The sequence below is a fragment of the Melozone crissalis genome, unplaced genomic scaffold, assembly GCF_028551555.1.
Source record: "Melozone crissalis strain CALT ecotype California unplaced genomic scaffold, PUWL_Pcris_2 ptg000034l_1, whole genome shotgun sequence".
Classification (NCBI taxonomy): Eukaryota; Metazoa; Chordata; class Aves; order Passeriformes; family Passerellidae; genus Melozone; species Melozone crissalis.
The window spans coordinates 4,367,755-4,395,495 of record NW_026535812.1 but is presented as its reverse complement, the minus strand read 5'-3'; the positions used below and the strand labels follow the sequence as shown (position 1 = coordinate 4,395,495).

Sequence of the window (27,741 nt, the reverse complement as noted above, 5' to 3'; positions counted from 1 at the left end):
TGCTCCATGTACAGCTCACTGAGGAACTGAATTCTCCACACCTGGGCACTGTTCTGGTCCCACTGCTCAGCTCAGCAGGAAGGTTTATATTTAATTTCAGTAATTTATTGCTCTTTACCCTATCAAGTTAAGTGAACTGTGCTCACCCAAGAGGTGCCCTGGGAGCTCCTGCACTTCCTCTTCTCCACTCCAAGAATGAATATCACAGAAACCCTTCCCCTACAGATATACAGCCAGCTTGTGCTTTTTAGCATCATGTGGGAGGTTGTGCATAAAGAATTAAACGAAAAGTTCCTTTCAGTCTTCACTGGATTAAGAATAATGCCTCCCACCCTACTTTCAGACTTCTGTACCAGAAACACAAGTTGTACTGTCCTTTGTTTGCTCAGTCTAGCTCTCTTCCAGTTTATTAAATTTGTTATCTAGAGCAAGAGCAGAGACTGCTAGTTTTAATCTACCTGCAGGAAGTGTCTTCTAGATCCTTAGTATTCCACTAATTCAGCAACAGAAAGGGACATAATTCATATTTGTTTAAAAATTTATGAATAATTTTCTTTTTTTACGCTTCTATAATCCTAATTTCTTCCCAGACAAAACCTCTTGTAACAGGACAGTTTATCATCTGTGACATCAGGAGGTTAAGAAACAATAATAATCACTAAACACTAATGAAACAGGTGTGGGTAAACAAATTACTTTCCCCAAGATTACCCAGAACAGGTAATCAGTATTTCCATAAATGAGTTTAGAATTTGTATATGCTCATACCAAACTTAAACCAATCAGTGAACAGTTTGAATTCTACAAAACCCTAATGAACTGGCAAAATAATTTAAATTTAATGCTGATTGGGTGTTTGCACAGCTTGGTAATGGTAAATGCACTGCAAGAATAATGAATTAAAGTTGCTACATATGTAATTACCATTAAAGTGAATTCTTTACACCTGTGGAAATTCAATGACAGTATCTTCTGCAAGGGCTTGCTTATAGCAAGGAGAAGAAAAGCAGCTGAGCTCCAGTGTACCTGGGAACTGGGCATGAAGGGTTAAGTTTTTAGGCACCCACATGCTAAATTTAGAGGGATTGTTTAAATTCTTCAAGCCACTGAGGCTGAGCAACTCCCAAAGCTGAAATGAATTGTTTTGACCAGAACCAAAAATCACAGAGCTGAAGATGCTGGCTAGTTTAGGTCATGTTTTTTAATCATTGACTATGTTCATGCTAGAGTTTACCAACACTCTAAAGATACCTTTCCTTTTAGATATATTTTCTTTTTTCTAATTCCTGAAGTTATTTTTGGGCTTTATCATTACTTACACCTACTCAGGTCATTTGTGCTGTAAAACATCAGGACAAAGCAAGCTTGGCTGAGACCAGTATCTGTACCATGTAAAAAGCTGTTTAACATTCTCTTTGTGAGAACAACAACAACAAAAAAATCAATTAAATATGCACGTTTCACAATTTTCAATCATAAGACACAGTTAAGTCATATCTAGACTGACCATAGTTAATTATCAACACTAAGTTATTTTAGTATGTAAAAATATTACTAAAATGTCACTAATTTTGCTTAATCAGCATCCAGATATTTTAACTTAGCACCAATTTTATGCACTTAATCCCCTATTTATATCATTAAAATCACCCCTGTGATGGAGATCACCTCTGTGATGATGCTTTAGATGCAGCACAATGCTTTAGTGCAATACAGCAGTCATTATTTCTACTTAAAAAGTTACTACTGATCTTAAAAAATATAAATTAGAAAGCTCAGAGCTAGCTCAGAAGAAATGACAGGAAAAAAGGGCAGAAAGTGTCAAAAGAGAAGATATACCACATTAAAACTTCCAACACCTTCTTATTCCAAATAGAAATGAGTACTTAACAGTAATGCAGCTGAATTCAAGAACCAAGACAGGTTTTCCTCACAGTTAAATTATTTATGAAATGCAGACTGGATTCTACCGTGCATTTACTTATCTACTAAAATTCTCATTGTTATCTACTAAAATTCTCATTGCTATTTATGATTTCTTTCCATGTACTTATCAGAGAATTAAAAGGGAGGTTTTTAAATTGAAAAAGGTAGAACCTTTTTTTTTTTTTTTTTTGCTGTTTACATTACCTGTAAAGTAGCTGGGACTAGATGCTCTTTTCTGTTAAAAAATTAGCCAGCCTACTTTGAAAGCAGCAACACACTTGCTTTTCATTGACAGAAAATATTTATTTGCAAGGGCATTTACATTTAATGATAAGAAAAATATGTACAAGAAACATTAAAAAATGAACAGCAATTGTAAGAAAATCTCTCATGCTTCATAACATCAACATCTGCCAGGAGCCAAACCCCCACTCCCCCAGGAAGTGTCCCAGAGTTTTCTAGTGCTGGTTTTCTGGCACCTTCCTTGGAGTCCCTGGCACTGGATCTGATAAAATCTGCACTGCTTCTAAGGAGTGTTGGGTGTCTGGAACCCCAGCAGGACTGAGCAAGGGGAGAACAGAACAGGGGCTCTGTTCTGTGAACAGGGGTTCACAGCTGTGCCTAGGAGTGGAACAACACTGGTCCTTCGAGGGCAGAAAAAGCATCAACTCAACAGATGAGAAATTCCATTATTTTGTCAATCATGAGTCTGCAGTTTTGATAGCTTTGTGGCCTCATATCTGGGTACAGAATCAAATTGCAGTATTGTTTTGTAAAAATAGACCAAAACATGAAAATCTTCCCAGTCAAGTCCTCCAAAAATGAACCAAACAAGTGTTTTCGAGTCTGCCTAGAGCCTGTACCATCAACTAAAAAAGCCAAACCAGAAAAAATTAATTTGATAAGAATATCAAATAATTTGAAGCCTCACAGTGAGAGTTTATGTCAAAGTAACCACTGAACAGTCAGAACACACACTTGTATTTTATGAATCAAGAATGAAGTGAGGCATGAGTTAAAAACTGGTGCCTGAAGCTTCCAGGAACTGATGGGATTTTAAGATGAACTGAACCTGGAGTAGCTTCAGTGGGGTTTTCTAAACACAGACTAAGAAGCTAGTTCTGGTCACTAATTCCTGAAAATGATGACTTGGTGTGGTTACTTGCTGCCAACAGGGAGCCACAATCCCCACCTTTCCACCTTTGTGACACTTAAAGTTTGATAGTTTTACTGAAACTACAGTACATAATGCTAAGAAGGAATGTCAAAACCACAGCATCAATTTGGATGTATTTTGAAATTAACCTGAAGCTAATAAAGGAACTTTGGTGCATCCCAAAATTCAGCCTGGCAATTTAGTTAACAGAGGGGAAAGGAAGGAAATCAGAGCAGACACTTTACAGTTTAGTACCTCCTTGCCTCTAGCTCTCTCTTTTGACCAAAATTTTTGTCAAGGTTCTAAGTGGTAAAATCAGAATAAGCTTCCAGCTCTGGGAAGAGAACGAAGACTTCCAGAAAATCTAAAAGTAAACATTAGTAATAATTTCCAGTAGTTATTTCCTTAAACATCTGCCTGGATGCTCATTTGAATTCTCCTAGTGATTATGGCAGTTGCAAGAGAAAAGAACAGCCCAAATACCTAGTTTAGAGGTTAATTCAAGTTTCAAACAAACCCCTGTGTGGGTTTCTTTATGACCAAAGAATTCTCTCAGCAAGATGTAAAAACTAAAAAAAGTATTTGTGGATCTCAGTAAAAGAAGCTACAAGAAATCTTCTACTTTGATGTAACTTGATATACCCTTACTGCCAAGTGAACCCAGAATCTTTTAATAAAAACACCCAACACAGAAGGACTACCAAGATCTTTGAGTTAACTTGATATTCTTTAACTGGAAGAATTTTTTCATGGTTAACATGACAGTGCAGCTTCCTACCTTTGTAACATCCCTTTGAGAGAAGAACTATCACCTGTCAGTCAAGTAAATGACTTTCAAAGACAGCCATGATCATCTGGCCAGACCCAGATGAACACTTGTCCAGCCAGGTGCTCACTTTAAGGGACAGCACTTCTACAGAAATGCTGTTTTTCTTCTTGCTTACCAAAAAATACACATAAATTATTTCTGACAGTCAGTTTACCATTACAAAATAACTCATAATTATGAGCCCACTATAATGTCAAGCAAAAAAATACTAAGTTTAGGACACAGAAGCTGGGAAAACGATTTTCTTTGGTTGTAGAGCAAAAAGTGCATGACTGCCAATATTCCCAGTATTAATAAACAGCAGCAGGCCTGGGCTGAAGTGAGGGGGCAGACAAAAAGATTATGATAGAGACTGCAGGAAAAGATTTGTGTCAGTCGATAATCCAATTAGAAAGTGTAAAAGATCCAAGAAGGGATATGAAGACAGAATTTATTCAATTTGCTCTGTGCATTTTGCAATGCCACCAAGGCTGAGCAGAGTGGGAAGCAGCAGGTGCACTGAAATAAAATGCTGGCAGAAAGCAGAGCACTGGGTTACAAAGCACTGCTCTTCCTGAGCAGACAGAATTCTCATCTCAAGCAGAAAGAGCCAATTTTTAAGCAACAGAAATACAAAAGGGCTGAAAAATTACAGGGACAAAAACCCACCCAATGAACAGAGTACCATGAACTGAAACAGAAAAAAATCTGGCATGTAATTATCACATGTAATATCACACTACTACACAGGCATGTTTAATTCAGCTGTGATTTGGGGCTAATGAGAAAAAACACAGCAAAATTAAAAAAAAATAACAATCTCAGTGAAAAAGTGTAATTGAAATGCAGGAGACAAACAATGATCTGAATAATGTTGCAGACACCTAAGACGGAGAAACCCTTCATTTGAAATTTTAAGCAGCAGAGATGAGGTCAGGCAAGAGACAGAAAAAAGGAATGTTTTCTGTCTTACTTTAAATTTCTGCACCACCAGTGTTCTCATTTCCTCTTATTTTCCTGACTTTCCTCTATCACCACTACACTCCCAGTCCTCTCCTTCTTGCCATCTAATAATTCTGAAATTTAAGGAAATCCTTTCCTGTTTTAGATTAAAAAATAACACTGCAGCTCCTAAGTAAGTAGAGAAATACAATTTTTAATTCTAAAAAGAGATCCCTTATTAAACAACTGTTTTGCAGTGTGACTGCACAAGTATTTATGAAGCCGTCTAAAATTCTGTGCATCCCTATTTGAAATTCTACAAGCACATGAATGGATCTAAAACAAAGCTCTTCACATGTGACTCAACAGAGACAGGGAAAAATATGATTTTCAAAACTTACCAGGGATTTTGTGCAATAGGACCTAACAAAGAAAGGGAGAGATGTCAACAGGAAGAAATGGGATAAAACAACCAAATAATACTTAAGTAACTCAGATATATCAAAACCAGGGGGAAAAGATATGGAGAACATGTAAAGGTAACATATACGGGCATGAGAAGAAAGGCAAACCAGTTTAAGTGGGTTTTCAAGCAGAAGTACTGGCAATAATTTGTGGAAAATCCTGTCCTCAGATTCCTTTACTAACATCACACAGAGATGTGAACAAAACAAGAGAGATGCAATTTTTAAAGTGCAGAGAAAAAAATTTCTGCTACTACTTCTTAGTGTAAAAAAAAAAAATAGGTGTGACACAGTTTCCTGTGACAACTTATTAGAGAATGTTCTTTCAAGACCAGAACAGAGGAGACAAGAATCAAACACATCCCACCACATCAGGCTATGGAGAGACTAAACACATCTTCCAACCCTCCTGTGCTTCTGGAAGTCACTGGCAGTTAGATTTTCTCACTGCTGGCCTCAAAGGATTAAAAACATCAGCCAAGACATGAATATTGTTCCCCTCTGTGATGCAGGTTATAACTGCATTTGTATTTGAGTCTACAGGGACATGTACCCAGCAGCTTGTTACAAATTCCCAGAATAAGAAAAAGAAATGATGCAGAATTTGGCAGGAAATAATCCTAAAAGCCTACTCCAACTGTAACTGCAGTGTTATGTTCTCATGAAGTAATCAGAGCTTCCACAGGAAAAAATGTTGATTAGGACAGGAAAATTACTCCTCAGAAGCAGAAAAATCTTCATTTTCAGTGCTACACCAACAGCTCCTGGCTGTTATTGCACACCCCTCCATGCTAGCAGCAGATACATTGTCTAATATTTCAAAATGGAAATTTTCCAAATACTTAAACAGAAACTTGGTTAGTCAAAAATCTTACACTCAGGGGAAAAGTAAGTTAGTCTGAAGTACTTTATGAATAAAAGCTATTTTAGAGCTTTAAAAAAACTTTCAAAAATTTATAAAAAATTCTAGATAATATATAGAACCAAAATTCCAGAGAATACATAAAAAATCAAATGACATGGACAAAAGAATCGCCAAGACAGAGAATGTCTATCTATTTGTAAGTGCACACAGAACAAAAAAAGAAGTTTGACCATCTCTTCGGCAACACTGAGAAAAAAGAAACTTTTCAGTTTTTCTGAAACAATGATCTTGCCTGCAGAATTTTAACTCTTCTTTGATATGGGATGAGCACCACAGGAGGAATATTAATACCAGAGATTTTAATTATCACTATTCTGGAAATACAATTTAAAATATTAACAAGTTATCTATGGGGCTTTTTCTGCCTGGATTTTGGAGCATTTATTATACAAAACCAGCATGTCAAAAGATACCTGCTAAACTTCAAATCATCTGCAACTGTGTAAAAAATGTGGCTCAAACCACCAAAACAAAACATCAACTATATGATAAATTTTTAATTAAAGGCAAAAAAGAAAAAATGTTTACTGGGATGGTGTGGTTCAGAAAGAAGCTTTTTCCTAAGGAATCTTTAGATTTCTCTCAGTGCTTTCTGTAGCAGCTTTTAAAAATTTTCATCTTACACACACTGAAAGGAAGAAAATACAAAATATCTTTCCAGTCTCAGAAATGTACAAACCAGTTCCTATAACCACAGTGGACTGGGTTCATATATGAAGCTCCAGAGACAGCTAAAAAGCAAGTGCTTTTGGGAAGATGGGGGAAGGAAGGAAGGAAGGAAGGAAGGAAGGAAGGAAGGAAGGAAGGAAGGAAGTTAAGCACAAAAATAATGAGGGGGATGTCATGGCCAGGATGAGGCTGCTCTCCTGGCCTGGAGTGGAACTGATCTGTGCTCCTCACATAAAACACCTTTTACAGTGCTGTGTGTGAGGTCTGTAGCTCAGCTGAGGAATGTGAAAATGCAGGATTTATCTTCTAGGAAGCTGGAGTTTAGAAATCTTCTGTAAAATAAAATTACTGATTAAGTGAATCAGTGCTGTGGGGGAAGCAGGGAAAAAAGTCACCTCTTCACTTGCACAGATAAATTTCCATACATAGTCTCATAAGCACAGACCAAAGAAAGAAGACTGTCATGAGAGAAGATGGTCTAATTTCTGTTTAAGAAAGACTAGGTAAGAGCAGGGGATTGCTACTGAAGTAATCCACTGAGGAAACTGAAAAAAACCAAATATATTTGTTGGCCAAATGATGAGAGTTCTGTCAAATTTACATTTGATTTTTTAATATTTCTGTTAACACAGCAACTCTGTATTGGGGAGTAAAGTGTATTTTCAACCTTAAAAAGTTAACCCAAAAAAAAAAAAAAAAAAAAGAAGCTTTAACAGGTACAATCCCATGTCAACAGTTTATTTTCAGTGCAAATAAAATACAGTTATTGTTGTAGTACAGAGAATACACCTCCATTAGGCTGCTCTGGTTTTGGAATACACACTCCCATGTGAATTATCTGGTGAGCAGCTGCCAGAAGCACTGCAGGGAGAGGGCAGCAGGCTGGGAACACCTGACCCTACAAACAGGAGCTTCCTGTGCTGAGCCTGGGCCCTGATCCCCCTGAGACAGCACTGCCTGTGCCCCTGGATCCCTGCACTCACCCAGAGAGCCCTGGGGACTCAGCTCTGCAGCCTGCATGACACACCCATGGCAAAGCAGCAGGAAATATTCCTGCATCATGTACAGAGGAGTAAACCTCCCCAGAAGGTTTTGTTATTTAAAAGTTATAGAGCCTGATCATCTATCAAGTGGTTTTAGGAAGGCTTTTCTGCTCCTCTGTGAATTAAACTTTTCTTTTTTTCAGAATTATTAGTGCAATTTATCATTTTTCACTAGCAGGTAGTTTGTTCAGGCTGATTGCAACTAGAATTAGGACAAAACATCTGGAGAGCAGATCACATCACCTGAAGCAGCTGGGTGACCATTCCCAGCCCTGCAGATGTCCAGCCCACAGTAACTGCAATCCAAGAGCCATGGACAGCAACAAACTGAAAAATTAATTATCTCCTCACCCCTAAGCTCGAGTTCCTCCTGTGCAAGGACTGCAAGGAGCAGATACATCAGGAAAAACATTCGGATATACTCTTCATGTCTAATAAATGTAGCATAAATTTCTAAGGTTTTTAATATGGCCCTTTATGTCAAATTAAATTCTAATTTAAATTTCCCACACTGTTCCATTTCATACACCAATAATAACCTATGTTTGTTAGTTATTTGTGATAATTGTTGCCAAGTATTTCTCAGAAAAATTTCCTCATACCTATTCCTTACTTGCAAAATAAGTTAAACTTACTTACCAATTATTCCATCTTACAAAAAAGTTTAAAAAGAACACCTTCAAATACCAACATTCTGTTGGAACAAGTCATTAATTTGGTAAGTAAATATTGTGCAATGGGTTAAAAACAACTCGTGGAATACCCAGTAAGTCACTTCTGTGGAATAAACCCCCATGACTGAGAACCTTCTTTGAATTTCAGTGAATTACTGTGATTTGCTACACCTGTGGAAGGGATGATAGCTGAGGTGACAGAGTTGTGTAGGAAATGATGCAGCTTCAACCACTGCAGATTAACTGCCAGTATTTCCAGCCAAGCTGACTGGGAACAGACATCCTTGTGGTGAAACTGCAGACTGAAACACCCACACCGAGTGCTCTTGGGGACAAAGACTGGATAATCCTTGAAGAATTCTGTGATGCAGGGAACAGAAAATGGCAGGGGAGAGCATCAGGCAGCGTGTGCAAAGCCTGTGAGTGAGCAGCACGTGTGTTCCAGCCAGGAAGGGGAGGCTGCATCCCTCCAAACATGGCTGGCAGCGCTGCACTGCTATTTAAAGCTCCAGTTTGATGTGACCACAGGAATTCTAAATCAATACAAGCACAAAAATTCCTGATTGCATTTTTAGGAAAGCCCTGTTTAAAACTGCTGGCAAATTCAATATGTACTACAGAAATAACACCTCAACATGCTTGTGTAGGTGACTGGAATGAGTTTTTCTTCCTCCACTCCTTTAGGAGCAAGGGATATTCCTGACAAACTAGGAGTAGTGTGAAACAAAGAACCTACCTTTGCTCAAAGAATAATTGCAGAGTAATTAAATGTAATAAAAAATCCTGTCTAGTTGAATTTAGCTTTTCACATTTCTAATTGTAATACCACATGCTCACTTGTAACTCTGTGGAGAACAGGGACTTCCAAAAGGAGAATGGCAATTAAGAGTAATCCATATTCATCAATATTATCAATATTCCTAAGGGCTAAATTTAGCAAAGCAGCCAAGAGAATAATGCTTTTACAGAAAAAACCCTTTACAGTCATTTTAAGTAGGTGAGTCCCTGCTAGGGAAGCAACAAAGAGTTGTTGCTTGAAGATTTAAGGGCATAAAGCAACATCTGCAGGGAAAATGCATCTTATTATCCAACTACATCAGCTGACCTAAAATAAGAAAGTTTCTGTATCCTTAAGAAGGGCTGGTCTTACCTTTAAAATAACAAAAACAAAACCCTACTCTTTTCTCTCAGTGTATCAGCTGGTCCCATTAAAACCACTATTTCTGCCCATGAATTATGTATGGGGTAAGAAAGAACAGAAGGCAGACAAAGAAAAGGCAAATTCTTCTTGACCAGGCACAAACAGCAAGCACTAACACTCAGCACTCTATCAAGCCACAGACTCAGTAATCCTTAGAAAACAGAGATATCTTGTCAACATTTGGAAGTACCTAAGGATACAGAAATAGGTTTTAGAGCTGTCCAGATTGTATTTCCCATGTGCAACTGTACCTTGTTCTCTATTAATTACAATTCAAACGGGAGAATTTTGTCTACAAGTTTTTTTAAAATGTGTAGTTATTCCTTTCTAAACTCAGTTGCAGTAAAAACACCAAGAAAAATATGGCTTGCATTTTTCATGTTTTAAGACAAAACAACTTCTAAAACTAATTTTTTTTTAATTTTAAGGTAACTGTTTATCTTAAAGATAAACAAAAATTTAGTAATGTGCAGTTTGCTGTTAAAATGCTTTAACTCAGAAATAAAATAATTTTGGTTTAGACATTACAGTCAAGACCTGGAAGAGGTATAGGAATGAACAGTGAAATATATACTCTGTAAACCAGTTCTTACTTGAAAGAAAAAGAAGAAAAAAGACAGGTAACACCCATTTCACCTGGATGTAAAGGCTAATTTTTGTAAACACAGCAGGTCAACTTAGGAAATCCCTGGAGAAGCTGGGAATGTGATCCAGAGAAATGCTGCTTCAGGAACACTAATGCACACAGACAAATCTAGGCTGCCCTAGTCAATGGAGTAAACCATCTACCTAAATCACTTTTTTCTTATTTTTTCTTTTAAAGCAAACACTTTCAATTTAATTGTGCATGGATTTTACAGCTTTACAACACAACCTGCAAAGTCTTTTTCAAGACTGCATAACTTTGACACATAAAAGAAAGCAGCAAATGAGTATTAAGGTGATAAAATGTGCCACTGGGACTATTATAGATGTTTATATAAAAATTATATATGCAAATGTAACAGTCACATATATTTAGTGCATATATATATATATATATATATATATATATATATATATAAAAATAGGTATTGGTTTACCTCACTTACTACATCAGCAGAAGCTTTAAAGATGCTGACAGCACACAATCACACCTTCCATCTTATTCAGAACAAGGTTTTAATGCTTGCAGGACACAGGAAGTTCTGAAACTCCAGTGATGATTACTCTAACACACTGTTAGTTCCTAGGGAATGATGAAACATTTAGCATCTCTAAAAAAAAATCCACTAAACAGGTATCCTTTCCAATCCACATAATGTGCATTTCCTCAAGGATGTTAAAAGCGGCCAGAAAAAAATTTTTATTATTTTCAAGATCAGTTCCTTATGTCACATATGGACAGCTGAATCCTACATCAGTAGGATTTTTGCTGGCTTTGGCAAAACAGGGGAATTCAGTATAATCCAGTACCCCAGGAGCGCTGGGTAAGTCAGGCTGGAAGAAATCTCCAAAGTCTCTTAGTCAATCAGCTGCTCAAAGCTAAAAAGTCAGAGCAGGTTACTCAGGGATTTATCCAGGTTCAGCCTGAAAACCTCAAGGACAGAGACAGCACAAGCCCTAGAATTTAGCAAAGCTCTCACACTCTTCTACTGCCCTAGTGAGAGAACAGGTGAAAAAAAAAAGACCCTGAACATGAGACCATCTCTGCAGTGAAAATGGCCTTTTAAATGTGTTTTCCACTGGATAAGAAAAGGAGATAAACTATTTTCTTTTTTAGAACTTTTAACTTCACCATAATATTTATTTTTATAATGTTAACATATCTGGGACATCAATGAGTTTGAACTCATTTGAACTTCTGGGGATTCCCATTAAACTTGTACTTAAGTGGGAAATTACATATGAATACCATCTCTACATCAATTTGTGCCACATATCTCCAAATGTTAAAAAATGGTGAAAATTTCCTTTTCAAAGGAGAATGTTTTACTCTATCAAACAGCTTGGGACAAGTGCCTCCCACAGAAGGTTGGAGGGAGGGGTGGAATATCAACTCTTCACTGAATCCCAAGATGACACTCAGACTTTTTTTAGTCTTTGAGGGTAGTGATTATTTATAAAGCCAGTAGGAACCTCAACCTCTGATGAAAAACAGATCTCAGGGAGCACTAGGCTTTGTGTTAAGGTCTTTCTATCCAAATTCTGAGGATTGTAAATGTGAATCAGAGCTACTTCTTCCTTAAATCTTCACACAGAGAAAAAAATAAAGCTGAATAAGGCTATCCTGGAGAGAAGTCAGCTATAAAGAGAAGTTCAAGTGTAAAAGCATTGTATAATTATTTAAACTTGATTTCCCCAGCATATCAAAATATGCTGCTAATAATAGGATTCTGAGCTCCATTTTTTTCATCTATTCATTTTACCCTTTGAGAACTAAAATAGTTACAGTAATTACAGCAGTATTACAGCTACTATTTTATAAGGTTATTATGACTCTAGAGGATTTTTTTTAAAGTGATGAAGTTCAAAATACAAGATTTTAATACAATAGCTACAGTATTTTCATGCTCTCCATCATTCTAAATAAACAGGCAGAGAAAAAGACCTATTGTACATGTAGAAAATACACATCTGCCAGCACACACAGAAAGCTGGGTTTGTTTTTTACTAAAAGGTATTTTTCTTCCCAATATTAAGCAGCTAAGGTAACACATTCCTCAGCTTTTTGAAAGGAAAATTTGAAGTTTATCCTCCAAGATCTTGGTGACTTGGAAGAAGCACCTGTTCCACTCCTGTTATAGTTAATGTTCAGCTTCTCAGGTTCATATTTATATATGGTGAGTTCCCTTTAAAAACTAATTTTGGTGAGCAAAATTTCTACAAATGGTCAGAATTCAGACAAAACTTCTACAAATGGTCAGAACCAGAAGATCATCTTTTGTTTTCAATGACAATGGAAGTAAAATACTTGCAGTTCTTGTCTACACCAGCAAATTAAACTGCAATGATAGAACTATTTCTCTGTGTGGCTTTAGTTATATCTGGAACAGCTCTCACTACATAAATCCAGTGGAGCATACACAATATGAAAAATATTAAGAAAATGTTGCATATATTAAAAATATATAATTATATAAATAATATAATAAATAAAAATTAATAACTAGCTGATGCATTTAACTGGATGGCTTGTGTAATGTATCAAAATATTTTGTAGAACTAGAAATATCAGATGCTTTCACTGAGTTAATTACAAGTAGTAATCTAAACTGTCTGAGATAGAAGAATTGTCAAACCTTATCTGTGAAACTTTTTATAAGATAAATATATTTTGAGTAGTTTTAGATTTCTCCTTTATAGCTAGACTTATCATACTTACATGTGTGCTTCTTTGAAGCTAAGACACTTAACAGCCCTAATACTTTTGAATTAAAAAAAAATCTCTCCCTAAAAACCTTCCCCTTTATAAATGAATAAAAATTTCATCACAGTTACTTTACCTGCAAGACACATTTATACTTTCAACAGCAAAAATCAAAATGTCTTCCCCAAGAAGTGCTTTGTTTTCCACAAAAATCTTATCTGTGAGTAGCAAAATTAAATGACAATTTTTATTTTTACTGTGAGATAAGGATCAGTCCTTGGAAAGTTCTGGCACTGAAGTTTGTAAGTAAGTCCTGAGTACATGCTTGCATGCTTTACCTACTCAGCTACTTTCTGCAGAAGCACACACAGGTACCTGCTGAAGTGAACCAGAGCTGAAGTGAACCAGAGCTAACCTTAGAGTTGAGGAGCCACTTCAGATATTTCAGTTTTAGAGCTGTAAAATGACAAAACTTAAAAGGAAGAAAAAAAAATCCACATAGCTTCACAGGGACTACTAAAGAAGATAATGAATTTTTAACAGGTGGTAGAGACAGCTTTTCCTAGGTGCAGTGAGAATGATGATTTTAGTAGCCTCAAGCAACAAATCCCTCCCTCATTGAACAGCACCAAGCTGGGCAATCACCAACCACATGAACTTCACGAAGGGCAACTGCTGGGTTCTGCACTGGGAATGGGCCACCCTGGCTGAGTGCATGACTGGAGAGCAGCTGAGGGAAGTCCTGATGGGGTCCTGATGGATGGCAAGCTAAATGTGAGTCAGAGGTGTCCTGGCAGCCATGCCCTGGGGAGCCAGGCAAGGGGGGATTGGATTGTCCTGTCCTGCTCTGACCTGGGGTGGCCTCACCTCGAGTGCTGGGGCACCACAAGACAAGACATGAAGTTTCAGACAGAGTTCAGAGGAGGCCATGAGGATTGTGAAAGGTCTGGAGGGGAAACACCTCCCATGTGGAGGGCAGCTGAGGTCATTTGCTCTGTTCAGCCTGAAGAGACTGAGGAGACCTCAGTGCAGTCTGCAACCTCCTTGTGAGGGGATGGGGAGGAGCAGACACTGATCTCTTCACTCTCATGACCTGTGACAGCACCCAGGGGAACAGGCAGAGCTGAGTCAGGACAGGTTTGTGTTGGACATCAGGAAAGTTTCACCCAGAGGATGGTTGAGCATTGGAACAGAGTCCCCAGGAAGTGGTCACAGCACCAAGCCTGACAGAGTTCAACAAGGGTTTGGATACTACTCTTGGGCAAATGCTGTCAATCTTGGGGATGACCAGGACTAAAGAATTGGACTCCATGATTCCTGGGGGTCTCTTCCAACTCATCATATTCTATGATTTACTCCATGTTCATGTTCAGAACAAACACAGAGCATGTTCCTAACTCTACTCAAGCAGTTGGAGTCTCTACAAGCCCTGACAGAACACCAATGTGAGAGCTATCAGGGGTACTGTTCCCACACAGATTAGCACAGATACACTCTTGGCACATTCTGCACTGCCCACTGGTGTCCACATGTGTCATTCAGCCAGAAAACCCCTGCCTCTCCAGTGGCTGACCCAGTGACTCAGGTTGCCCAAAATTATTCACAAAATGCCCAGTGTGACTTGCCAAGTTCCACCCCACCCCATTCTCATCCCCACACTCACACTGTCACCAGCTTTTCTCAACCCTTACACAAGCTGTTGTTGTTTTTTCATATTGACACAGCCTCCACACTTGCCTCACATTTCCTATGCTTCTTATTTCCAGCCACCTTTCACACAGATTTATTCAGGATTCTTATTTATTCCTGTTTTCCTGGTCTGTTATACAATCCCCATTTCAGCAAATTCCCAGTTTAAATCTTGACTGTGTCTTCCTAAAAATCCAACATGTCACAAGCAGGATCAGCTTTCTCATGAGGAAGTTAATGCCAGGCAGTTATGAAAGACATGGGAATAAAAGTCACTGTATTTTAGGGAAAACAGCAAGCTGTCTCCCCATGTCCCAGGGTCTGGCTGGCCCTAGCAACAAGTAATCTCAAATATGAGATTATGGTGCCATTCACATGATAAAACTTGATGCCAAGTGTCTCACTACTAAACCCAGAATAGCACTCAGAGCTAAATGTAAAAATAACAGGAAATAATTTAAGTATGTAGAATAGAAACAATGGAAATATCAAATGCTTTACAAGGTTTATGCTTACCTAGATGCACAAAAGCTTTTAGTGCAGTAACTGGAGGATATAAAAAGATAAAAGTTAAATAAAGAGTTTTGTTTAACTCATGGAAGTGGCATCACAAAGCCTGCAAGGTGAAGTTTCTAAGGACTGACATGGATCATTTTCAGCAAGGAACTGTGTTTTTCTATTTTCTGAAGACTTCCACCACTTATTCTAAAAGAGCTTCATTTTGTCTGTGCTCTCTGAGGAAACCAGAAAAAGAGAGTCCAGTAAAAATCTAATTAATGAAGACCCCAATTTTGAGTATTCATCCATGTAAGACTTTATCAGAGATGAGTTACTAATATAACTAGCTTAAGGCTAATTGCAGATAATTTTTTTTGCTGAGAACTTTTGCTATGACAGATACCGGTGAGTAGATACCCAGAGGCCACCATCCTCAATGGCACCCAACCTGCCTCCTTTTTAATAACCACACTTGTGCTGAGAAAGGAAGACTGGTAACACTTTAACATCAGCGTTCAAATGCCTCTGTAATTTAGGATTTTATCATTAATATCAATGTGATCTGCTTAGATGGTGTTTTTCTTCCTTCACAATCATGAGTAGGGCTGAAAGACAAAGCTCTCACTGTAAGTGGGTCCTGAGCCCTACACAGATTATTGGGCACAATTATTTTTAATTCCATGTGAAGTCACAACTAATGGAAATTAAGTTCTAATCCCTCAAGTATTTATAACTAACAACCTGTAAAAAATAGTTTTGCCTGGTTCAGTATTTATCTGCCCCTTGCAATCAGCAGACACAAAAGGAACCAGAGGCAAGAAATCCTGGCAATGTAGAGAAGTTCTTATGGAACCATCCTGTATTTCAGCAGCATTGAGAGCTGGCTGTCCTGGTTTCTCTGAGGTTTCTCATTATTCCTCCAAGTTTAACAGAATAGATGGGTTACAAATATTAGTGTAAAATTTGCCCTTGGCCTCAACAGAAGTGACTGTAAAACTTTCAGCTTCAGGACAACTTTAAGGGATGAAAATATTTCAGAGTTGAATCTGAAATAATTTCTTTCTTGCACAGTGTCTCTTCATTCTTATCTCATGAAAAGCCTTCACAGAAATGTGCAGTGTAACTTTTTTATAGCACAACGCTGTGATTCATGTCTTGTGATCTCCTTTACCTGTTCCTAGAGAATTCTATGTATTTCCTATTAATTTTTCAGGATTTGTCAAAACACTGGTTCTAGGTAAGAATCAGAACTCTAAGACTTAGTATGCTGTACACTACTCACAAATATAATGAACTGCAGTTTTTAGGCATATCAGGTGCAACCAGCTCCAAGAGCAGTCTTCAACATCCTCTAATTCTCCTGGAATTCTTTTAGGAAGCAGAGTAAAACCCTGAAGCTATTTTGAACCCTAAATTTTTGTTCAATCCAAATACTTCACAAATAGAAAGCCGATGTAAGTCAATACAGCAGGATAGTTTCTCAGCTCCCAGAAGGATTTTTACTTCTAACACAAAGAGATGGGATATTTCAATGAAGCATACCTATAATAAAGTTTCCTTTGCAGAGAAAACCAATGCACTTCAGTCCTGAAAGTCATTATCAGGAATAACACTGAGTTACCAGGTGACACCTGAACACTTTTTAGTAGCCTCAAGCAACAAATGGGATTCTTCCCATCTAATGTAGGTGATAACCACCATCCTAACAAGCAGCAGAGACTGAGATTAGCTACAAGCTCAGGAAAGGCTATGAGTATTCCCACTCCAAGTCCCTGGTGCTGCTTAACTCTGAACAAAGTGTAGAGAAAGATGCTAGGGAGATGTTTGTTGTGTGATACCTTCCTGTTATGAAGCAAGAAATAGACATTTCCTAATGAGAGGAGAAAAGTGCATGAGACTGTAAGGAGCCTACCATGCACAAAGAACCAAAGGAGCAGCAGCAGGATTACTGACTTAACATGAGCAGCAGAACAGCAGGGCTCTGAATCACAGATTGTGCAAGTGATCCTGTCTGTGTAGGGAAAAACCTCTCAGAGATTCATTATTAACACAAATTCCTTAACATTTCTTGTGCCCAATGCATATGAAAAGCACAGCCATTTACTGTTCCTCAACTGATTTAGCTGCAACACCTCTCTCCCCCAGCCCCAGCTCAGCTTTAGCAAGACTGATGAAGATCAAAGACCTGCAGCACCAGCTGGCAAACAAAAAACCCACCAACAAAGAGGAGAGCTGGTCCAATACCAGCATTCCAAAACAAATCATCTTTTTAAGTTCAAAAATTCAAGGACTTGCCTTCTCTAGATTGATATGGTTGGTGTCACTATCAGCCAGGTCTCATTTCATCCTGAGCTTCTATTCTGAGTAAAAACCTTCCAATGCAAACTTTCATGCAGGGATGCACCTAGGCTAGAAGATGTTTCAAATATACCTAAAATCCCAAGAGTCTAAAGAAGCAATCCCCTCAAAAAACCCCAGAAGATTTGAAAAATAGGTCTCCTTACAAGAAACATGGTATTGACATACATGCACTTCTAGAATTTACTGAGTTTTCTCTCTTTGTTGAGACAAGAGAAAAAAAAAAGAAAAACCTCATATAAGGGTAATAAAGTTGCAAACAGAAGGGTTGGGGTTTTTTTCTTCAAAATTACCCAATGCAGAGTTAAATTACAGTCCAAGAAAAGGAAACAGTTTTAGAAGTTACTTGCTTCAAGGCTAAGAGCTGGATAATAATACATATTTAAAAGTGAGGGACCAAGCTGAAGATGTAGCTCTGCTCCTCAGGTTCCTTTTACCCATGGAACTCATGTCTAAATTAAGTTCAGGATTTGCTATTTGACTGAGAAAAAAGACACTGAAGAGACCCTTCACTTTCAGGCAGGAAGTGCAGAGAATACAAACCATACAACAGATTCAAACAGCATAAGGGGATTCATGGTACATTATTTGTTAATAAAGACTGAGAAATGGAAGAGAAGGAAGGAATAAATCCCTCAGTTATTTCAGTATGAATAGAGGTGGAAACACTTTTTCAGAACCTGAGCAGATGAAAAGCCTGTTCACAATTGCTGTGACTTCTGCAGGCACAAACTCATGGGTTATTTTGTGGGTGATAGTATTAAAAATTAGATGTTGTTACAAACTGCACATTTCATATCCAGGCAGAATGCAATAAAATCCTAATTACCTGTAATTGTTTGAATAAGCTAAGAAAAATCTTTTGCCAAGTCTACCATACTGGCTGAAAGATTGTTTAATGCATCACCCTATTTTAGAGACAGAAAATAGAAGAACATAACTATAAAGTATTTTAAAAAGCATGGGTTACACCATCCTTCAGAGAGCTAGGTGGAATCATCCTCCCCAAAAGAACTATTTAAGGCAGGTAACTCTGAAATCCTGGGAATACAGAGCTCATCTACACTTCAGAATGAAAACATTACAGTCTTCCCAAGAACTCATTCCTACTGGATTCTGTGAGAGGAAGGAGAAGGAAGGAGAAGGGAACTGAGAAATCCAAAATCTATTTGTAGCCTCCTAACTCATGATGTTATGCTGGGAATAATTAAGGAATCATGTGTTTATTAATGACCTACCCAAAAATATTCCCAGGGGTATATACATCAGCACAGACACATTACCCAGAATGTCACTGCCACCAGTAAAAATCAGCAATAGCATTAATTTCTCATATAAATAAAGGGACATGAATGTTGTACTGTTTTTAGTTATTCACTAGATATTTTTAGCATTACTAAAAGCCATTTGTGTGTATATTCTTACAGAAATGCTCCCAGCATTAACTTCATTGCAACAGTTTAGACAAAAGATATGAGATAATTTTATTGGAAATGCCTTTCAGAGGAACAGCTTATTGTCATGAAAATAAAATGTTGCTACGCTATAGCCTGTTTTCCACGTCTTATTTTTAAAAGAACATTTTTTAACATACTGAAGTTCCTACCTATGTATTTTATTAGGTGCACTAAACTGCACTCACTACCATCATCAAGATGCTGAAATGACAGAAATTCACAGAGGTAAAAAGTGGTGCAAAATCAGGACCACAGCAGCTCTACCTCAAGAGAAAAGCCAGGCAGTGCTGGGCTGTGGGGAAGCAATGGCACTCAAAGCTATTTCCTCCACCTACAAGTTCTCCCAAGATAACTCACTTGAATTATTTAAAGATGGTTCCCCAAGAAAACAAGAATTTAATCCTATTTATTTCTTTAGGGTATTAAAAATGAGCCTGATAAATCTGCATGTATTGCTAACAAAATGCCCAAACTCCCCCTGCTGTGCCCTGGAAAGCTGTGGTGGTACAAACAACAGCCAAAGCAACATTAAGCAGTGAAAAACTGGCCAGCAAAAAGGGACTTGGAGATTGAAGAAATGAGACTCAGAACCTCTGGCACAACCCCTGGAGAACCCTGGAGGGTGTCCTGTTCACCTTCACTTTGAGGAACTAAAGGGAAGTGGACACAGTTAATAAGTGTATCTCATGCAGCCCATGAATTCACAGGGTAAACTACAGGGAAAATGCAGAGCCCATTCCAGACAGCTGAAAGAACTGCAGGGAAACCTCAAGAATCCATCTTATGTAATTTACCACTTCCATTGTTTCTCCAGTACTCTTCAGAAGGGAAGTCTAGAATTGTTGCTTCAGGCCACTTTTAAGGAAACCATTTCAATAAACAACAAGAATAAGTATTCATTTGCTCTAGTGCAAGCAAAAGCACCTGCAATAAGTCTGTGGAATTCTGTCTTTTTTATATCAGCAAAGTTTATCCCAGTAACTTTAATGCACTCTACAGAATTGCTTTAAAAGCATTCCTTACCATTAGAGTCTTCAAATCTGTTTTTTAAAATATGTTCCTTGTTGTTGAAAGATCATTCTGAGCAACAACATATTGACATATCCCTGTGAGTGCTGATCTTTTTAATTAATACATCTGACTGTAAATTAATAGTTATATTTCACTTTTATAATTCTGTGTGACAACTAGAAAAACACCTTAATATGTGAAGTGAAACTCTGGACCTAAAGGACACTGTAGAACTCCTTTAACTTCACAGCACCAATATTATCCAGAATAGCTGTATGATGTGTGAAAGCAGGAAATAAAAATAATTTCCCAGCATTGTATTTGATCTAAGCAATGTACATAAAATCCCTTTAGCATAGTGGCATCAAAATTTTAATTTACAGATCTCTGACTGCATGGCAATGGCATGAGCAGTTGCACAACTGGAAGGCTGCACTCAGCAAAGTATCACAGGTCACACTTGTAACCATGTAAAAGCAGAAAGCACATGGAGAAGCAAAAGCTGAAGATCAATACCCCAAAGCCATAAGCACTAACCTCCAAATAAAAGAGTAAAAGCTCGTATTTTCTACCAAGAAAATGACGTTACCCATCAGCTCTTCCAAATAACTCTTCTGAGCATATTTAAAACCAGTCCTAGAGACTAAAGCCAAATCAAACCTGTATACCTGCAGAGACATCCTCCCAACAATCAGGGGTTTGGGTATTATTTTGCTGTGGTGTGGGGGATGTTTTTGCTATTTTTCTTTTGGAGTTTAGGTTGAGGTTTGGTGATTTTTTTCCTTATTTAACAGTAGAAACAAGGAATAATCTCCCCTGCTCAATTTTATCCAAAGATGGTAAAGTTTTCAAACCACTTCCAACTTATATGAGTAGTGAAGTGTATTGTGGTTAGATGATATAAGCAGAAGCAAATGTATTCTTTATAGAATTATGTGCAAACTAAAAATTGGATATTGAGATGCATAAACTAAGAAACTATAGGATAATTCTATCTGAGGTCTACTCACAATCAAATGTTAACATACACAAGGAAACAGAAGAAAATGTAGTGCAAGTTCTGCTCTCTATAGCCTAAATTAAATTCTTTTCTCCTTCTACTTTGCACAGAACACTGAAAGAACACAGAAGTGGAGGGATTTTTATAACCTTGACAATTCTGCATGGAGGCAATCCCTATTTCCTCCACATGGTTAGTACATACCTGGAGAAGGGCACAGGATATGTTTAGGGCAGAAAGATTTCTTTGTAAAGCATCAAGCAGAACAGTCCCTAATCTGTTTGAGGCCTTCCAGAGTAACAGATGTAAAGTATATAAACTAGAAATTTGTTTGCCAGGTCCTGCAAAGAATACACCTACCATAATGTCTATGGACACATGCTTTTAAAATATCATCACTGCAGTAATGCTGAAGCTCAATGTCTTTGCAAAGTGGTGGTGTTTAAAAGTAACAGGTTTGTAAAACAAGAGGAAACCTTAAGAGTCAAATGAAACAGGGAGAGCTCTACTTCATGAAATATGGAATGCAAGTCCAAGCTGGAGGCATGATTTAGGAAAAAAAATCCTTAATTTAGGAAAGTACTGAACAAGCTTTTACACACCTGGAACTGAAAGCCCAAGTTTTTATTCCCTACCTTCTTTGCAGATAATCTGCAAATCTACAGCCCTCAGTCTCATAACAGCCTTTTAATATATTCTTATTAAATGATGTATTTTGGACATCCCTGCAAAAAAGGGATATCTCTCAGAAGCTACTATTACTGCTCATTAGGATTGCAGAAAGAGAAGGAGAAAGGCTCAAGAAGGTCAGTGGAAAGGCACCAGAATTTAGTGTACACAGATGTTGGACAGAAACTTTAACCATACCTAGGATTATTTGCCTGTGCTATAAATGATGTGATTAAAATGTACCTGTTTTCTCTACTTAAATACTCTCTTCCTCTCAAGGAATGAGAAATAACCACCTTGCCTCTGAAGAAATCAGAATGAAAGTTATGCCCCTAAAAAGAATGGAATCCTCTGTATGAAGATGCATGTTCTGAAATAAGAGCAGCCACAAAGATTAAGCTTTGGAGAAAGATAAATGTATTCCTGATGCAGAAACAGCTGCTTCTACCTAATTAGGAGCAGTAAAAATGTCCTTCCATCCACCTCCATTGTTTAGAGCTCAAGTGGAGAGTAACCAGTGTAATGCCCTGTGAACTGCAGCCTCTCTGAATAGAAGGTACCTACAGCAGCAGCCAAACAAAAACTTGTTTGGAGCATTAAGAAAAAAACTGTAGACAAGCTGATACTTCTGTATTGTGACCATCTAGTTTAAAAAAAAAAAAAGTTTTCCCCCTCTTGAAATACCCCAATCAGTACTTTTGGTACACATACCTCGAAGAATTCTCTCCTCATGGCAACGTAGAAAGTCCCAGATTCTAACAGTGCCGTCGTCAGAGCATGTAGCAAATTTATTATCCGTGGGTGAGAAACTGTTACATGAAGACACACAGCAGGGGAAAGAAGTCAGCATTTAACAGATTATCTATGCTTCTCAGACAGGGCAAAATTATACTGTAATGTGTTATACACTGAAGGAGGCATTTGAACAAAGGCACTGCTAAGTGAATACAGTGCCTGCCAAAGGGCACTTCACCACAAGACATGAATTCAGCATAGGATTATTATTGCATTGCAGTCCCCTGTCAAATGAGGAAAAAATCTGTCATTTATTCTTAGCACCTTCCTATCTGTGACTGCACGCAGTAGTGCCTTCTCTGCAGGATGAGAAGCAACATCAATATGGTTTGGTAACTGTCAGCCTAGATTTTCATGTTTGGTAATACCACAAGAAAGTGACACTGCATAGAAGCACAGGAGAACAGTTCTTAGGAAAAAACTCCTCTTCAGCCACAGGTGCTTTGCAGCAGAGAAGCAAAACATAAGGGAAAGCTGGTTACAGGAAAATGCTACTTGGTTTAACTGTTGGGGGGAAAAAAACCTATACAAAATAAACACTTATAAGAGCAATTCGGAAACATTCCCTCTTATTACACCCCACCAACAACATGAAAAGAATCCTACAGACACGTAAGCAGCTTCCAGGTTCAGCAGTTAACATTGATTGATGAAAGTCACTGGAAAAGCAAGGAGTTATTTAACCACGTGAATAGGGCCAGAATACCTCCAACAACTGACAGGCACTTAACTTTCTTTCTGGTGCAGTGAAAGACCACAAGGAGCCCTTGTGAAATCCTAGGTCTTTATGATCAAGAAAGGGCCTAAAGCAGTAGAGAAATTCAGTGCATGGCCATGACAGTCAGACAGTAACTGAATCCAAAGTAAGCACTTCTCATAACCAAACTCTGGCAGAAAATGCTGCACCCTACCAAGAAAAATGGTGACTTTAGTGGAAAGTGAGTTTGTGGCAGCGAACCTTTATCACCATGGGCCAGCACCTCAACCCAAAGAAACACTGTTTTAGCACCATTTGGGATCTGCAGCTTCTCTTCAGGCTTACTTTAAAAACATTTACTAAAAATTATATGCAGGTTTGCTCTAGAAACACCCTTCATTTACATCTTACTGATAAGTATCACTTTGGATTTGATTTTTATATAGACATTTGCACAACTGAGGCATCAACACTGAACCAAGAGAATATCCTACAATCTTCTTTTCAATGGCTTTCTTACAGTTTCAAGCTTGAAGAACCCATTCAGTATTAACATTAGACTTCTGTATGTGGCAGTCTGCGTGGGTCTTTAGTATTACTGGAAGTCTTGGCTTCACCAAGCCAAGCAGTTCTTCACTTTATTTAGTGTTTTATTATTTTGTGAGAACTATGCAGGTGTTTTATTTCTGAAGGCTTTATATTTTATTCAGTTAAGATTATTAAAGACTGAATTCTTTATTTGGAATGAAATTATTGTCTTACACAGTGCGTATAAAAAGGAATAACTGATACACATCGTCACCATATAAAAATGAAAAGAATACCAGTGCAAAATGCGGCAGACAAATACATCTCTAACATATTGCAGAGGCGGATACTGGGACAATACTAATTCAGAAAGGTGCCAGCAAAACGGTGAGAATGTGGAAACAAAAGGAAATACTGTGTTTATGTGGTGCAGGAAGTCTCCCAGAATCTGACAGAACCCATGCATTTCTGCACCCAGAATACACTTAGAGAACAGTCTAATCATGGCAATAGGTACTACAGAAAATGGTATATTGTGTATAAACCTGGCCTCTCTAATCGCCTCCTTATGTGCCTGGAACATCTTGACGTTGTTCATGTTGGACTGCCAGTATTTCACATATCCCCCGTGGTCTGCTGTCAGCATCCACATATCATTGTGTGACCAAGTCATAGCCCTTACAGGGCTGTCGTGAGCCTGCAAATTCAGAAACAGAACTTCTAGCAAACACATTCCAAACTCTCTGATCCACACAAACACTGAAGTTACTACAGTTCCGACTTAACAGCTGCAATGAGGAAACGAGAACAAAGATGATCTAATTACATTCAAGATGTTGGGGGGGAAAATCCTTTACTCTGTACACAATGGTTTTCTAAATAATAAGAGTATTTGCACTTTGTTTCCAAAGTGTTTCTTTATTATTACAAATACTCATAGTACATTCTCGAGAACAGTTAATACAGAAGACGGAGGTGGAATGAAAGGCATTAAGTGAATTGCCTGTAGCCATGGCCTGACATGGGATCACAACAGGACAGAAGACCTCTAAGGCTCCCATCAGCACTCAGACCACAGACCCATGATGAACAGGGTGAAGATGTGTTCCTAAAACATGCTCCAAGACCTCAAGGAAATACAAAGAAATCTTGACAGATTACTTTACCTGCAATATTGTTTCAAAATTGAAAGTCAGTCCATTCCATAAAGTGAACTCCCCACTAGATGCACCAGTGACCAAGCGTCTCCCCTCAGGAGTCCACTGCAAAAGAAACATTTAACTAAACTGTGCAATATAACATTCAAGTATTTCTTTACAATTCTCCAAATAAATCATGAGCTTCTTCAGGCACTCTGTGGAAATGGAAGCTACTTAATGACTTTCTAGAGGATGTGAGAAGGCAAAAATGCAGAACTGTGCCAGAGGACCTTTGGCTTTAGCAACAACAGAACAAAGCCCACTGTAAAAACAATGAAAAACTCTAGTTGTAAAGATGAAACAGCTTATTGGCACCATTGCATTCTAGCACATAATATCCATACTAAACAATACTTGTGACATCATGGAAAAGTTGTAAAAAGCTGCTTTGAGACTCCAACAGCACAGAGACCAAATTTCCTTTCTTTTGAGTCAAGAGATGTCAGGTCTCTGAAATGTCACAAGGAAGGTAGGAATTGCACCCCAAACTCAGAGTAAGAACTCTTGTGTACTCAGACTTTACCATTTATTTTCCTAAAGCTCTCCATAGAAAGACTGCACACAGAAGTAGTCCATACACTGCACATGCTATTTTTATTTAAAGATGCTTTAACTGCCATCTTGTTAAGAATCAGTCTAATTTAAATTAAGACAACACAACAAACTAATTCCAACACTGTACTCACCCTGACAACAAACACTGGGCATTTTACTTTATTAGTAGATGTCCGAACAAATTTTGTTGTCACAGCATTCATAGGGTTGTTCAGCATTCCTATAGGAGGGACCAACTGTAAGAGAAGAAAGAAAAGATTTCCTGATGACATTTAAAGCAGAACCTTCAAGAAAAGAACACAATCTAAACATCCATTTTTGGAAAAGCAAGGTTGTAATTCACAGGGATATTACCAGAAGTAAGTTGGTAGAATGGTTTCAAAGTCTGCATCATTTAAAAACACAAACATCCAGAAACAGCATCTTCAAGAGCAGCTCTGTAACCTCAGTGCATGATGAAAGTTCTTATGCACAGAAATTAAAAGCCTGTCCAACCTTAAGATCCCTTCATGGACATGGATTCCAACAGAACAAAATGCAGAGTGAAGATACCCTTCACAGCTTTAAGGCTTTTTGCAGGTACAAAAATAACCTCAGCTGACAGGCAGAATCTTTCCTATATTCTGGACAAATTTTGTTTGCACACCTTTATCAGTGAACAGGAAAATTTCACTTACATCATTGTAATATCCTGCATCGGGCTGGATCGCTCGCATATCTCGCTGGTCTCTCTGCCACACTCTATTCTGGAAAGAAGAAAACAACTCCTAGTTCATAACAGAGCATTTCCTTGTTAAATAACAGAAAATAAACACATGGAAATCCTGACTGGGAAATTCTGAAGTGCTCCAAGGATTTTAGAATGAACTGTGTTAGGACGTTGGACTCAGGAAAAGGAACATGTGGAGTTTATATTCTGTAAGAAAAGGAGTCAGGAATGTTTAAAGTGTTAATTTCATCAGGTTGAAGCAACTCCAGGAAAGCAGCAGTCTTGTGTAACAAGGAACATTATTGTGGTACTCTGCTGCCTGGTGTCAAAGCTTTATATTTACACCATTAGCAGCTGTGCTGATGAGCTCCCCATGAAATCCACAAAAGGACCTTCTGCAGAGCCAGCATAAAGACAACACCTTCAAAAGGCCAAAACTTAGAAGATCGAGGGATAACAACACCTTCAATCACTTAAATTTTGTGAGCTGTCAAACAAAACCTTTTAAAAACACTTCTCATGAATTTAGAATTATTTATTTTGGCTTTGTGCCACAGACCCTACTGAAGAGCTATTTAGTGAAACGATGAGAAAACATTTCTAGAGGCCTGATTTCAGAGGGGAAGGGGCAATGGTTCATCTTCCATTTTGGGAAATTTCTATTTCAAAACAAAAATAACAACAACTACATTATTTACAATCAGTTCTTTATGAAAAGGTATAGGAGTGTGCCCCTTGTTGATGGAGTAACCAAACTATTCTTTGTCCCCTCAAAAAGGAAAGAAGCCCAGAAGTTTCTCTCCTCGATTAGGTGAAAAAGCCACCTCATAGGCCTAGGGGACTTCACCTCAAACTTAAGGATAGCCAACTGGACAGAAGCCAGAAAGTCCCACCTGGGCAATTTACTAGAAAAAGAAGTGAATAAAGAAAGTAATCGCTTTTGTGAGATGTTTTACCAAGAGTAAGAACCTCTGGCACCTGGCTTGGTTTTTCTCTGTTTTTCTTTGTTTGTTTCTCTGTTGTTTTGCCTTTTATTACACCTTTTAGCTTCCAACACTGCAACAGAAGCCATCCTGTTAATTTTTTGCCTCCAAGAGTAGCTGAGCTATCTTGAGTGTTTTACAGACTCCCAAGAGCTCATTAGACCTAGCTCAAGGAAGGTACTATAACAAAAAGCCAGAACATTACACAAGATATTCAACTGTGCACCAACTTGGAATTTCAAGACAAAACACACAACACATGTAGTTTTATTGCCAATGCTCAACCTCCCCTTTTTATTCACAGTATATCAAATTTACAAGCATTTGGAATTTTGGTTAAAAACGCAGCAGTAGCTCTGCCAGTATTCCACATTCCTCGGTGGAAACCGGAAAGCATAACCTCAAATATCAGGAAAAGATTTCTAACCAAAACACA

General features: G+C 38.0%; 1 protein-coding gene across 1 annotated transcript in view; it reads right to left on the bottom strand.

Annotated features, from left to right (window-relative positions):
• Positions 1 to 27,741, bottom strand: part of WDR33 (WD repeat domain 33) — a 68,036-nt gene that overhangs the window by 23,213 nt on the left and 17,082 nt on the right. Inside the window, exons 3-7 of the mRNA XM_054282518.1 lie at positions 26,291 to 26,359; positions 25,745 to 25,849; positions 25,026 to 25,121; positions 24,405 to 24,556; positions 22,551 to 22,648 (exon numbers count right to left, since the gene is read on the bottom strand). Of these exons, the coding sequence (XP_054138493.1) occupies positions 22,551 to 22,648; positions 24,405 to 24,556; positions 25,026 to 25,121; positions 25,745 to 25,849; positions 26,291 to 26,359 (520 nt within the window). The remainder of the gene's footprint in view (positions 1 to 22,550; positions 22,649 to 24,404; positions 24,557 to 25,025; positions 25,122 to 25,744; positions 25,850 to 26,290; positions 26,360 to 27,741) is intronic.